This window comes from Erinaceus europaeus, chromosome 1 (assembly GCF_950295315.1).
Source record: "Erinaceus europaeus chromosome 1, mEriEur2.1, whole genome shotgun sequence".
NCBI classification, from domain to species: Eukaryota; Metazoa; Chordata; class Mammalia; order Eulipotyphla; family Erinaceidae; genus Erinaceus; species Erinaceus europaeus.
This window is the reverse complement of record NC_080162.1, coordinates 78,268,901-78,284,609: the sequence shown is the minus strand read 5'-3', so window position 1 is coordinate 78,284,609 and position 15,709 is coordinate 78,268,901. Positions and strand designations below refer to the sequence as shown.

General features: G+C 43.2%; 1 protein-coding gene across 2 annotated transcripts in view; it reads right to left on the bottom strand.

Moving 5' to 3' along the window:
• MMP24 (matrix metallopeptidase 24) overlaps positions 1 to 15,709 on the bottom strand; it is a 63,206-nt gene that overhangs the window by 28,211 nt on the left and 19,286 nt on the right. For both annotated transcript variants that reach the window (XM_060188951.1, XM_060188957.1), the window contains exons 2-3: positions 8,320 to 8,468; positions 268 to 384 (exon numbers count right to left, since the gene is read on the bottom strand). In XM_060188951.1, coding sequence (XP_060044934.1) covers positions 268 to 384; positions 8,320 to 8,468 — 266 coding nt within the window. The remainder of the gene's footprint in view (positions 1 to 267; positions 385 to 8,319; positions 8,469 to 15,709) is intronic.

The following is a 15,709-nucleotide window of genomic DNA, read 5'->3' as shown; positions in this document are numbered from 1 at the left end:
TTGTGGTTGCTTTTTGAAACTGAAAATGGTAAGGAATATAAGTAATGAACCCCAATGGATTAAATAAACCTGAAGTGGGAGGCAGCAGCATCAGGAAGCCACAAGGAGGACAAAGTCACAGGAGCTCAGCGCCCGCCTGGCTCTGAGGACCACAGGCCTGGGCCTTGCTTTGGTCACAGGCACATTTAAAATGTGAATTTGCATCTCAGACCAGGAAGATAGTGAGGGTGGAGCCAAAGCCAGGGAGGGGTCAGGGACTCAAAGCACCTGTAGGTGATGTGCTTTTGCCTCCATTTCTGCCCAGTTAGGGCATAGCGTTTGTTTCTCCGCCTACGACTCAAGTGGGGATGATCGGGGACACCACATCGAGGTTTCTTCATCCACCTGGAAGAGAAAGGATACACATGCACATATGCTATGGTCACTCAACTCTTGAGGAAGAAACGTCAGAGTCCCTAGTACCAGTCTAATGGTGCTGTGTGTCTTCAACCCAAACTCTGGGACTCTGGCTCTGAAGTCTTCCTCAGTTGGAACATGACTGATGATTCACTCACTCACTCACTCACTGACTCACTCACTCACTCACTCACTCACTCACTCACTCACTCACTCACTCACTCACTCATTCACTCACCCTTGAATATAGAGAAGCACTGCTGCATAAGAGGCTGGGAGTCAGTTCCAGCTCTAATCACAGGAGTCCACACAAATGACTGAATCAGAGGGGTAAAGAGAAACTTAGGGTCCTGGTACATGATGATGTAAAAGGACCTAGGCTGTGCGTGACAGCATTCTGCACAGTAAGCCATCTCTACCCTCCCCCTCCCCCGCCCCAGAACAAAAATGATTTCTTTTCTTTTCTCTCTTTTTTTTTTTTTCCCTCCAGGGATATTGCTGGGCTCGGTGCCTGCACCATGAATCCACGACTCCTGGAGGCCATTTTTCCCCCTTTTGTTGCCCTTGTTGTTGTAGCCTTGTTGTGGTTATTATTATTACTGTTGTTGATGTTGTTCGTTGTTGGATAGGACAGAGAGAAATGGAGCGAGGAGGGGAAGACAGAGAGGGGGAGAGAAAGATAGACACCTGCAGACCTGCTTCACCGCCTGTGAAGCGACTCCCCTGCAGGTGGGGAGCCGGGGGCTCGAACCAGGATCCTTACACCAGTCCTTGCGCTTTGCGCCACGTGCGCTTAACCCACTGCGCCACTGCCCGACCCCCACAAAAATGATTTTTAAAAAGTGACTGAATAAGTGTGAGCCTCAGTTTCCTCATCTACCACATGACAATTAAGAGTTCTTGCTGTTCTTAGGTAATAATGAAGCTCAAAAGAGGAAGTATATGTAAAAATGTTTCATCATCCCCAGGTTTAAAACCCACTGATGACCTACCAACAACTTGGATAAAATCCAAACTCTGCACTTTGACCCCACATGATCTAGGCCCTGTCTGATATCTTCATCTTCCTTCCCTGTGGACACTCTGCTCCAACCAAGGTGGGTTCCTGGCTGTTCTGTGAGCATGCAGAGATGACCTCCCTCCCTCCAGGGTCTTTGTGTGTGCTGTTCCCTCCACTTGCAATGCTTTTCTTCTTCACGTGGTTTGTTCCCTGGATCCATTAAGGTCTCTGTCAAACGTCACCTCTCCCTTCAGAGAGCATGTCCCTTCTCACTCTGTCTAACATAGCCTCCCCCCTCTCCCCTCTACTTCTATCTTTTCCTCTTGCTTAATTGTTCTTCCTAGCATTTACCATTCCTTGCTGTTATATATTTGCTTTCTTAGTTATTATTCTTTGTTTCTCCCACTAGATTTTTTCTTTTTTTTTGCCTCTAGGATTATCACTGGGGCTTGGTGCCTGAACTACTGTCTCCATTTTGTTGCCCTTGTTGTTATTATTGTTGTTATACAGGACAGAGAGGAATCAAGAGAGGAGGGGAAGACAGAGATGGGGAGAGAAAGGTAGACACCTGCAGACTTGCTTCACTGCTTGTGAAGCGACCCCCCTGCAGGTGGGGAGCCGGGGGCTCAAACCAAAACCCCAACACCAGTTCTTGTGCTTCCTACCATGTGCGCTTATCCCACTGTGCTACCACCTGGCCCCCTCTCCCACCAGATTTTATGCTCCTTTGGAATAGGAAATGTGCCTATGTCCCCAGTGCTGGCATGATACCCAACACAAAGTGATTTGTTAAATGAATGAATGAATGAATGAATGAATGAGAATGACTCAACACTAAAAGTGCATAACTTGAGAGGCAGCAGAATCCTCTCCTTTTAGTTATCTATTGTAGAACTTGGACTGTACTCCTTCATAGCACTTATTACATGGCATTGTGACTTAATTTTTAAGTTTTTATTTCTTAAAGATTTTAACTTGCGGCCAAGTAGTACCCCCTCCCAGTTGAGTATACACATTAACATGCACATGGACCCAAGTTCAAGTCTCTAATCCTCACCTGTGGATTCCAAAGTAGTGAAGCAGTGCTGCAAGCATCTCTCTTTCTCTCCCTCTCTATCTGCCTCTCCCCTCTCAATGTCTCTGTCCTAGCACATAAAAAGAAAAACAAAAGGGAAACAATGGCTGCCAGGAGTCATGGATTTGTTGTGCAGGCACCAAGTCCCAGCAATAACCCTAGTAGAAAATAAAAATGATTTTAATTTTATGATTTTAAATCTATGTAGTCTAGCCTGTTACCTCTAATAGATGGCAGATTCTCTGAGGAGAGGTGGAATGTCATATTCATCACTGTGTCTCCAGAAGCCAGCACAGTGCCTCACACTAAGTAAGTCTTGATAACTATTGTCAGGTTATATCACATCAGGGAACAGTAAACCTGGGACATCTTTGGAGATTAAAAAAAAAAAGTGTCAGGACAGGAGAGTTAAAAGACCATAGCTAATGGGCCCAGGTGATTCTGGAATTTTCTGTCTCTATGCTGGCCTAATGACCAATTCACTAAACCACAGCTTGAGTCACTAAGAGGGAAGACTATCTGATATGATTTGTAGCAGCTGAAAGCAGTTGCCATTAGTGATAGTAAGGAAAGGAGACAGATACCATTTTAGCCACGTTTTAAAAGCCCCTTGAGGGTCTTACTCATCTTGGTATGTTCCACATTGCCTACACTGTCCCATATCAGAAACAATAACAACAAAAAGGCATAATAGAAATGCCATGCACTCATACCAGCATTCATAATTTTCACTGTTCACTCTCTATTTAAAAAAATTGGATTCTCCTTGGATAGGGCCCACTTTCCCGTATGCCTCTCCCAATCCATATCAAATAATATTGCATCAGCCAATCACAACCTAACCAACACAACGATTGCCACCTCAACATGCTTCACTTCAGACTGTGTCCGGAGACTTCACGTGTGGAATGACAAGCCTTCAACTTCATTACTCGGGTGAGACCTTTCCTTTCATAGTATACTCTAATTTCATCTCAGGTGGCTCACTTTCTAACAAAGTCCCAAAACCTAGATATAGACCAGTTTCTGTGAGAGAGAGCATATGTTCACATGTATCCGTAAACTACTGCAAAATATATGCCTGAAAGCAGAAGTGCACTAGAGTTTGCAGTGAGTACCCCCTAACATTTCCTCTCCACTATTCCAAGCTTTGGGTCCATGATTGCTCAACAATTTGTTTGGCTTCATATGTTAACTCTCTTTTCAGTCACCAGGTTCCAGATGTCATCAGGATGCCGGCCAAGCTTCCCTCAACTGAAGACCCCACCAATGTGTCCTGGAGCTCAGCTTCCCCAGAGACCCATCCTACTAGGGAAAGAGAGAGGCAGACTGGGAGTATGGACTGACCAGTCAACGCCCATGTTCAGCGGGGAAGCAATTACAGAAGCTAGACCTTCCACCTTCTGCAACCCACAATGACCCTGGGTCCATGCTCCCAGAGGGATAGAGAGTGGGAAAGCTATCAGGGGAGGGGGTGGGAGATGGAGATTGGGTGGTGGGAATTGTGTGGAGTTGTACCCCTCCTACCCTTTGGTTTTGTTAATTAATCCTTTCTTAAAAAAAAAAAATTGGATTCTCAAAACTCTGTCAAGTAACCAGAGATTATTTATTCCCATTTTATAGATGGTGGGAAATATAGAGATAAATATACACAGGTAAAACTTGCAAAAGCATAGCAAGTAGTGAGGGAGGGTTGGCAATTTAGTTGAATGAATAAATTATTGATTAATGTCTGAGTACACTTGAACAAAGATGGGTTTCTATTCCTTTTATGCTTAGTACAAGGTAGGGCTAGAGGAATTATGCTTATTGAATGGATGGATGGATGGGTAGGTGGGTGGTTGGATGAATAGATGAATGATGTGTGACATTTCCCAAGGCAAACACTAAAATTTTACATTAAATTGTTAATTTAGCCTCCTCCCATTGAGAATCCTTGGGAAGCGAATTAGGAGCCATCTCTACTACAGCCAGGCTGAGCTAGACCTGCAGGAACTCCTCCCCCCCCCCCCCCCCCGCACCCCAAACAAGGAGGAAACTGGGCCAGAGAAAGGTAGTGACTGTCCAAAATCACAAAAGTAGAGCCAAAACTAAGGTCTTCAGATTCTACCCCTTACACCCTCCCCACTCAGTGTGGGATTAAGTGTGAGGACCATCTCCAAACAACATAGGAACAGTCAAGTATAAATCATCTCAGAAATTTTGTTTTGCCTTTAAAACAGCATCCCCCCCACCTTCTTATAGATAGTGACACCATCATGGTAAGAAACGCCATCCCCCTCCCTCCACTTGTTCCCTCTGCCTCCTCCTCTTGTGTCCACCTGCCACTCTCTGAAGCCTGTCCAACAGGCCTGGGGCTTTCTGGAATGAAGTAAAACCCAAGGCCAGGTGGTGCCTCAGCAAAAACACCAGAGCTCCTGCCCCAGGATTCTCCGCTATAAGGCCTGCACAGAGCCCTCAAAGTAACCTCCACTCTGAAAGGCTATGGGCTCTTGCTAACCAGGTCTCTCATGAAACCACAGGGCCAAGGAGTCCTCTGTCTTTACAACATGGTAAGATCAATCTAAGAAACTCTACTATCTTAGAATCCCATAAGATCACAAACCAAGAATCCTAGGAACAGGAGATATTCGGAGAGAATTTTAGGGTCTTAAAGCCTTAGACTCACCAGAATTTTGGCTTGTTTGTTTTTATTTGTTTTAATTGTCAGTAAACATGCACTCTACCACTGAGCCACATCTCTAGCCAGACTCACTAAATTTTAAAAGCCTCAAATAATGGAATCTAGGGATGGCAGGGCAGCATAATGGTTATGCAAAAAGATTTTCATGCCTGAGGCTCCAAGGCCCCAAGTTTAATCCCCAGTACTTCCATGAACCAGAGCTGAGCAGTACTCTGGTCTTTCATTGTGTCTTTCTCTCTGTATTTCTCTCTCATTAAAATAAAATTTTAAAATAATAAATATATGTATTTAAAATAATGGAATCTAAAATGTGAGAGCTATATCCCAATACTCCTCATTGCAGATGAACAAGCTGAGGCTTTAAGATTTTCTTAAACAGCTTTAAGAAAATAGCACTTAACAACTTTCATGAACATTTCTTTACATTATTATGTGCAAGGTCTCAGGTTTTATCCCCTGCTCACCACTTGCAGGAGGGAAGCTTCAGAAATGGTGAAGCAGGTCTGCAGGTGTTTGTTTTCTTTGTTTTACCAGAGCACTGCTCAGATCTGGTTTATGATAGTTGGGGAATTGAACCTGGGACTTCAGAGCCTAAAGTTTGAGTCTCTTTGCATAACCATTATGCTACCTACCCCTGCCTGATCTGCAGGTGTTTATCTTTCTATATCCCTCTCTATTTCACCCTCCCCTCTCAATTTCTCTCTGTTATATCAAATACAATAGAAAAAGAAAGAAAAAGGGGGCTGGGCAGTAGTGCAGAGGGTTAAGTACACATGGAACGAAGAGCAAGGACTGAAGCAAGGATTGCAGATTGAGGCCAGGGGGGGTTGCTTCACAAGTTGTGAAGCAGGTCTGCAGGTGTCTATCTTTTTTTCCACCTCTTTCTTCCCTTCCTCTCTCAATTTCTCTCTGTCCTATCCAACAACAACAACAGCAATGGCAATAATAACAATAACAACAACAGGGGAAACAAAATGGAAAAAAATGGCCTCCAGGAGCAGTGGATTCTTAGTGCAGGCACTGAGTCCCAGCAATAACCCTGGAGGTTAAAAAAAAATGAAAAATTGGGCACCATAAGCTATGGATTTGTAGTGTTGGCACTGAGCCCTAGTGATAACCCTGGTGGCAATAAATAATAAAAAAGATAAAAGAGAGATCACAGCATTGAAGCGTTTTTCAGTGTAGTAAGGGCTGGGCTCAGACCTGGGTCATTCACATGGCAAAGCAGCACATTATCCAGTGAGCTAGTTCATTGGGCAGTCATGAATATTTCCTTTTTAAAATTTTTTTATTATCTTTTTGTTTATTGAATAGACAGCCAGAAATCGAGAGGGTGGGGGAAATAGAGAGGGAGAGCGAAAGAGACACCTGCAGCTCTGCTTCACCACTTGCAAAGCTTTCCCTCTGCAGGTGGGGACTGAGGGATTGAACCTGGGTCCTTGAGCACTGTACCATGTGCGCTCAACCAGGTGCACCACTACCCGGTCCCATGAATATTTCTTTTTTAAATGATCTATTGAGAGAGAGAGAGGAGAGAGAGAGGAGCAGCGCATCATTCGGACCCATGTGATGCTGGGAATCTTGGAACTCAGGTTCTCATGCTGGCAAATCCTACCTTGTGCTGTGCCACCACCCAAGTCACTCAGTTATTTCTTAAATGTAAGCAACCTCAATGCTCTCCCATGTTAAACAAACAAAAAAGAAAAAGAAAGAGAACCAAAGTTTCATCTCTTTCTAGCTACTACCAGCTCTCCCCCCGCCCACTATGCTGTCAGCTTCTTGAAAGTATTCCTATCCATGCTGTCTGCATTCCTCAACCTCCCTACAACAATCTAATTTGGCTTCTACCATTGCCCTGAACTTGTCAGCCCCATTCTTTCTCTCTTTCTTCCCCTCTTTCTCTCTTTTATATTTTATTTATTTAGAGAGAGATAAATTGAGAGAGAAGGAAGAGTCAAAGAGAGAGAGAGAGAGGGAGACCTGCAACATTGCTTCATCGTTTGTGAAGCTTTCCCCTTTGTAGGTGGAGGCCGGGGGCTTGAACCCAGGTCCTTGAGCAGTGTAACATGTGCACTTATCAGGTACTCCACCAACCACCTCCCAGACTCTATAACTATATCCAGACACTTTTCTGTTTCCTGTTTGACTGTCTGGCAGCAACTGGCCTCCCTGACCATTTCCCCTTTCTCTGCCAGGACATCACAAACATTGACATCCTTTGCCTCTCTGGCTGCCCCTGTCCGGCACCCTCCTCTTCCTCCTCTTCACACTCTTGCTGAGTGATCTCCATGATCCCCATTGTTTGACTCCTGTGCATCTTCCTGAAACCCAGTGTCTTTTCTAGACTGCTGAGGCAGAGAACTGTTTTTCATTAAATGTCTCTGGAGGGGGATTCCGGCAGTAGCGCAGTGGGTGAAGCGCACGTGGCATGAAGTGCAAGGACCGGCATAAGGATCCCGGTTCAAGCCTCCGGCTCCCCACCTGTAGGGGAGTCGCTTCACAGGCAGTGAAGCAGATCTGCAGGTGTCTTATCTTTCTCTCCCCCTCTCTGTCTTCCCCTCCTCTCTCCATTTCTCTCTGTCCTAGCCAACAACAACAACATCAAGAACAACAACAATAACAACTATAACAATAAAGCAACAAGGGCAACAAAAGGAAATAAATAAATAAATATTTTTTAAAAATGTCTCTGGAGGGCAGGGATCATCGGCTCAAGCACAGTACCTGGTACATGCTGGCACTCGGCAAATGCCTGATAGATGGGAAGAGTGGAATAAGACTTGCCAATTCATCATTCCAGAGTTCTCTGTATCTAAGTGAGCTACGTACCTCTTACGGAATGCCAGAGGGGTGACTCAGAGAACCATAACTTATTAGAAGCAAAGGGAGATTTAAGACCACCTATAAGCAAACCCCTCTTTGCGCTAAGGAAACTGAGACCCAGAAGTGTTAGGAGCCTTGTCCATGTGACATAGCAAGTTTATGATAGTGCATATCCCCAAAAGGTGCCTCAGGGGACTTTAGGGGGGTTCCTCTCAGGATGATATTGAAGGAATAAAAGACAAGAATGTAGGGTGGGTGTGGTGTATACATGAAGCTATGGCAAGTGTGAACCCCAATGTCAATCTGGAAAGTTCAAGAGACAGCGTCCTATGCAAATCTTACTCGATTGTTGTCTGATCCAACACACCGGTGACTGGGATCCCGTAAAACTGCTGCATAGTGGAGACTGCTGACTGTAAGGCCTTCCCTGAGTGCAATGCAGATGCCCGTGAATCATAGGGAAGCAGATAGCCATATGACTTTAACCAGTTCTGAAAGACATGGGAAAGAAAAGGAAGTATTATGCGGGAGCATGCTCTATTCTACTTGGGCAGAGACTTGCCTGGAAATTAGCGGTGATTTTAGCCAAATGTTTCTCCACTCTCTTATGCAGACACTGTCAAATCAGTTTCCAGGAAACAGAGTTCTTATTGGCTTACTTCCCCGCTATGAGCCTCTTATTGGATCTCTACTGGCTTCAGAATAGAGATTAAATTCGCATTCAAGGCTTTCCACTACACTGCTTCTTTACTCATTTACTCAATGGTTACTGTGGACATCTGACAGACATGCAGAACTCGAGAACAGCTCATTCTCTGAAGTTGAGTGACCTGCTAAAATGCTGTGCCACCCAGAAACCCAGGGTCTGAAGGAGACGCCATGTTAGTTTAGTGAGACGCCATGTTGCGGAATATTTACTGGAACAATAATGTGTATAATATTCATTGTTAACCCCTCCAAAATGTGAACCATTGTTGGTGGTTAACCATTAATCCCCTAAATACAGGAAAAAAATGTGAACTATCCTAAGTAAACAAAACAACGTATTACTCAAACACATAAATGCAAACACTGAAAAATGGCTAATAGAAACTGGTTGAGTGCACACATTATAGTGTGCAAGGACCCAGGTTTAAGCCATGATTCACTTGCAAAGGGGAAGTTTCATAAGTGGTGAAACAGTGCTGCAGGTGTCTCCTTCCTTCCCTATCTCCTCCTTCTCACTCGGTTTCGCTCTGTATCTATTTATTTATTTATATTTACATATTTAAAATATTTATTTATTTATTCCCTTTTGTTGCCCTTGTTTTTTTATTGTTGTAGTTATTATTGTTGTTATTGATGTTGTTGTTGTTGGATAGGACAGAGAGAAATGGAGAGAGGAGGGGAAGACAGAGAGGGGGAGAGAAAGATAGACACCTGCAGACCTGCTTCACCACCTGTGAAGCTACTCCCCTGCAGGTGGGGAGCCAGGGCTTGAACCAGGATCCTTATGCCGGTCCTTGCACTTTGCACCATGTGTGCTTAACCCGCTATGCCACTGCCCGACTCCCTGTTTATTTACTTCTTAGAAAAATAGGAAGAGAGAGGGAGAGAGAGAAAGAACCAGACAACACTCTGGTACACGTGCTGCCAGGGATTGAACTCGGGACCTCATGGTTGAGAATCCAGTGCTTTATCCATTGTGCCACCTCCTGGACCACAACTTCTCTCTGTATATATCTGAAATAAGTAGATAATAAATAAAAATAAAAAGAGAAGACGTTATAAACTTAAAAAGAAAATACACAGAGAAGCATTCAGGCTTCCAAAAGACAGCATGAAGTATGTAACTTTTTTTTTTTGAAGGATTCAGGAAAAAATAGAAAAAGAGAAGGAGAAAACAAGTGTAATAATGTTAAGAGCTGAAGATCTTTACATGCCAAACATCAGACAAGAGGCTAGTAACCAAAACATATATAGAGCTTGCCAAACTCAGTAACAGGAAAACAAATGACCCCATACAAAAATGGAGAGAGGACATGGACAGAATATTCACCACAGAAGAGACCCGAAAGGTCAACAAATATGAAAAGAATGCTCAAAGCCATTGCTTATCAGAGAAATACAAATAAAGATAAACAATGAGATACCACTTCACTCCTGTGAGAATGTCATGTATCAGAAAAGGTAACAGCGGGAGTCGAGTGGTAGAGCAGTGGGTTAAGCGCACATGGTGCAAAGCACAAGGACCCGTTAGGATCCCGGTTCAAGACCCTGGCTCCCCACCTGCTGGGGAGTTGCTTCACAGGTGGTGAAACAGGTCTGCAGGTGTCTCTCTGCCTCTCTTCCTGTCTATTTGCCCTTTCTCTCTCAATTTCTCTCTGTCTCTATCCAATAAGAAATAAATTTAAAAAAAGAAGAAAGAACAAAGAAAAGAAAAGGTAACAGCAGCAAATGCTGGAGAGGTTGTGGGGGAAAAGGAACCCTCCTGCACTGCTGGTGGGAATGTCAATTGGTCCAACCTCTGTGGAGAGCAGTCTGGAGAACGCTCAGAAATCTAGAAATGGACCTATCCTATGACCCTGCAATTCCTCTCCTGGGGATATATATCCTAAGGAGCCAAACACACCCATCCAAAAAGATCTCTGTATACCTATGTTCATAGCAGCACAATTTGTAATAGCCAAAACCTGGAAGCAGCCCAGGTGTCCAACAACTGATGAGTGGCTGAGCAAGTTGTGGTCTATATACACAATGTAATACTATTCAGCTATTAAAAATGGTGATTTCACCGTTTTAAGCCCATCTTGGATGGAGCTCAAAGACATCATGTTAAGTGAGATAAGTCAGAAAGAGAAGAATGAATATGGGATGATCTCACTCACAGGTAGAAGTTGCAAAAGAAGATCAGAAAGGAAAACACTAAGTAGAACTTGGACTGGAGTTGTTGTATTGCACCAAAGTAAAAGTCTCTGGGGTGAGTGGGGGAAGAGTTCAGGTATTGGAACATGATGGCAGAGGACCTAGTGGGGTTGTATTGCTATGTGGAAAACTGAGAAATGTTATGCATGTACAAACTATTATATTTACTGTCAACTATAAAACATTAATCCCCCAGTAAAGGAAAAAATAATGTTAATAGCTGAGTAATCAAGGCAAAGAGTATTCAGAAATTCTTTGTCTTAGTCTTGAAAGCTCTTCTGAAAGTTTGAAATTACATCAAATTTTCCCCAAAATAAAAATAGAAACTATCTTTTGTTATAGTCTCTTGAAGGAATCTTTTTGTATGCTTTTGTGTTGTCTAAGTGTTTTTACATCAATTAATTTTTTAATGAGGTAGGGGAGAGGGAGAGAGACACCAGAGCACTGTTGAGCGGTAGTATTGGGGATTGAACTTGGGACCTTTGGTGCCTCAGGCATGAAGGTCTTAAGGTCTTTCTGAATAACCATTGTGTTATCTCCCCAGCCCATGGCTTCTAAGTTTTGTTTTTGTTTTTGTTTTGCACAGGGTTATTGAGGGAAAAAACTTTAATATAGTGAGAGAACTGGAAGAAACCAGAGTGGGGACGGGTGGTGGCGCATGGTTTAAGTGCACATAGTATGGAGTAAGGAAGTAACAGAGTGAATGAGCCCAATCAGCCAGTGATCTGAAGAGCACAGAGAAGATGACTATTCCTGCTAGAAAGCATGGGCTGGTGGAAACCTGAAGAAAGCAAACACCAGGATACATCTATGACATCAACTGGGAAATAAGGCAAAACCCATGTGTTTACTAAACCCACAGTCATTTCCAGCTGATTTTCAAAGTAGATTGAACCTGCTGCTCCTCTTCAGAGGATTATCCTTAGTATCAACTGGGTTACTGAAGGAAAAGGGATGTAGGAAGTGGTATCATTTCCTTCCTGGTTTGTCTGCATTCTAGTCTCTTTAAGAACAATCCATGGGTGCATGAAATATCATAATGGTTATGCAAAGACTTTCCTACCTGTAGCTCTCAGATCCCAGGTTCAGTCCTCCATATTACCATAAACCAGAGCTGAACAATGCTCTGGCAAAAAACAAAAAACAGTTTGGTGTACTGCACCACAGTGAAGGACTCTGAGAGTTGGGGGGGAGGGTGTGTTTCAGGTCCTGGTGCTTGATGGTGGAGGAGGGCCCAGGCTGGAGGAGAGTGTTTTACGGGAACTGAGAAATGTTACACATGTACTGACAATTGTATTTACTGCAAACAATTAATAAAAATATATTAGTTAATAACACACACACACAAAAAAAAAACAAACAGGGGGTCGGGCGGTAGCACAGCAGGTTAAGCGCCCTTGGCACAAAGCGCAAGGACCGGCATAAGGATTCCTGTTCCAGCCCCCGACTCCCCACCTGCAGGGGAGTCGCTTCACAGGCGGTGAAGCAGATCTGCAGGTGTCTATCTTTCTCTCCCCCTCTCTGTTTTCCCCTCCTCTCTCCATTTCTCTCTGTCCTATCCAACAACGAACGACATCAACAATAACAATAAAAACCACAACATGGCTCCAATAACAAGGGCAACAAAGGGGAAAAAATAGTCTCCAGGAGCAGTGGATTCATGGTGCAGGCACTGAGCCCCGGCAATAACCCTGGTGGCAGAAGCAACAACAACAACAAAAACAGTTTTATTGTGCATGTGTCTGTTATTACAAACCAAATAGAACCACTTTTTCAAGAAGGCAGACCCATGTCAGAATCTAGAACTAAATCACTGTTTATTTCACCAAAGGTGATTATAACAGCTTTACAGCCTTGAGATTAAAAAATCCATCTGACATAGTCCTGGAGGTGGTGCATTAGACTCTCAAGCATGAGGTCCTGAGTTTAATCCTTGGCAGCAACATGTTCCAGAGTGATGTCTGGTTCTCTCACTCTCTCTCTCTCTTTCTCTCTTCTCTCTCTCCTCCTATATTTCTCATTAATAAGTAAATAAAATTTTTAAAAGATCCATCTGATTGATTAAACATAAAATAGGGAGCTGGGAGATGGCTCACCTGATAGTATACATACTTTATTGTGTATGAGGCCCCAGTTTTGAACCCCTGGTTACCACACAGGAGCCCCATGAAAGGGGAGGCTTCATAAGCAGTGAAGCAGTATAATGGTATATCTTCTCTCTCTCTCTTTAATAATTTTGTTTTGTTTTTAAACTTTACTTAACAGAACAGAGAGAAATTGAGAGGGAGGGATGAAAAGGGGGAGAGAAAAAAAAAACATCTGCCACACTGTTACTCCACTTGTGAAGCTTTTCCTCTGCAGGTGGGGACCTGGGGCTTGAACCCGGGTCCTTGTACATGGTAACATGTGCACTTAATCAGGTGCTTCACTGCCTGGATGACCTCGCTCTCCCTTTCTCCCCTTCTTCTTTTATCTGGAAAAAAAAAAAAGTCCACCAGGAGTGGTGAAATCCACAGGCATGAAGCCCTGGCAATAAGGGAAAAAACAAAGCACTTAAAAGCAAAATAATCAGAATAATAACATATTAAACATCCACAATAAAGTGACAAACTTACTTCTCACCTTCTGTCTAAAGCATGCTTTTCATTCCCAATTTCAGAACAGAATATTGATATCTTTCACAATTCTTCAAACTCTAGTTCTCTTTCATGCCTGTGTACCTTTCCCCCTCTGCCTGGCATGCTTCTTAGTTTGGCATAACTTTTTTTTGCTAGTTTATAGTTTTTTTTTCAGTTAATAAATTACTACCTCTGGAAGACCTTAATCCCCCAAGCTATTTTCTCCCTCTTCTGTGCTCTCCAAATACCCTCCTATAGATACTATAGAGCTTATAATATTGAGCCCAAAATTAATTTACATATTAGTCATCTCCAGACTTATACCTAGTGCCCAGGAAGTGTATGACATGCAGTACCTATGTATTATGTCCATTAAGCAAACATCATTGGGCATTTAGTACATGCTAGGCACTGTGCAGAAATCTGATTTGGGGATACAAAGATGAATAAAGACATCACAGATGTGGCAAAATAGCTCACTTGGATAGAGCACCAACTGTCAAGCATGCAATGCAGTTTTGAGTCTGCTCCCTACAGCATGGGAAGAAGCTTCATTTTTTTGGATAGACCAGAAAGAAATTAAGGGAGTATGGGGATATAGAGAGGGAGAGAGACAGACACCTGCAGACCTGCTTCACCACTTGTGAAGTGACCCCCTGCAGGTAGGGAGTTGGGGGGCTTGAACCAGGATCTTTGCGAAAGTCCTTGCACTTTGTGCTATGTGCACATAACCCAGTACATCACCATTCGACCCCCGATCTACCTCCATCTTTATCTCTATCTCTCTATCTTTCTCTCTTTCATTAAAATAAAGAAAATTATTATATATAAAAAAGAATAGATGGGTAGGAATTGAAAGATATTTTAGTGGCAAAGTATAGGACTTCCATGCATGAGGCCCCAGATTTAAACCCTGGCACCACATGTCAGAGTTGAGTGGTGCTCTGGTATCTCTCTCAAAAAATAAATCCAGAAGGATATTTGGGAGGCTTGGGAAATAGCATAATGGTCATGTAAGAAAACATTTCATGCCTGAGGCACCAAAATGCCCAGGTACAATCCTCCTATAGCACCATAAGCCAGAGCTGAGAAGTGTTCTGGTGAAAAAAAGAAAGAGAGAAAGGAAGAGAAAGAGAGAGAAAGGCTGGGAAGTAGATAGGAGCAAGAAGATAGCTTAGTGGCACAGCATAGGCCTGGCATGTTTGAGACCCTGGGTTCAATTATTGGCACCATACCTGAACAATGCTATAATCAGCATTTCTCTCTCTCTTCATGAATTAAATATGTAAGGCACATATACTTAAATATTTTATTTATTTATTTAAGATAGAAATAAAGAGAAACTGAGATGTAGTGGGGAGAGAGACAGAGACACCTGCAGCCCTGTTTCACTACTCGTGAAGCTCTCTCCCTGCAGGTAGGGATCAGGGGTTAGAACCAGGGCCTTTGTGCATGGTAATATGTGCACCCAGCCAAGTGGCTCCCATACCATTGCTATTTTTTACATAGTTGGGTTGAATAGGATGGTATAATGGGAAAGTGGCACACAGTCCTGAGATAGAATCTAGACTTCATTATTTGACCCTGGGAAAACTGACATCTTTTCCTTTTTGGAAAATTTAAGTAATAATTCCTCCCCCACAACACTGTTATTAAGAGGAAATGAGTGAATACATGTGACAATTACTACTGAAAAGTGCTTGTTATCCCTCCAAGTAGTGCTTCTGTTCTCTTTCCTTAAATCCAAGTGGAAAATATGGTTGGACACCACCCTCTGCCTTTTGAAATCTAGTCACCTTACGCTTCCACATTCTCCCTGGATCAAGAGTCAGTCTTCACGGATCCTATGGAAGCAGCATTTCTGAGAAAGTCTAGCCTACTTGCTATTAAGTGACTGTATCATGGCCATCTCTCATATGGGACCAGGAACACTGTCTGCAGAGGACTTGACAATAGACTTGAACTGCAGATTCTTCTCCCTCTCAACTTTTTTTTTTTTTTTGCCTCCAGGGTTATTGCTGGGGCTCCTTGTCTGCACTATGAATCCACTGCTCCTGGAGGTCATTTTTCCCATTTTGTTGCCTTTGTTGTTGTGATTATTATTACTGTTGTCATTGCTATTGTTGTTGTTGGATAGGACTGAGAGAAATCGAGAGAGGAGGGGAAGACAGAGAGGGTGAAAGAAAGACACTTGCAGACCTGCTTCACAG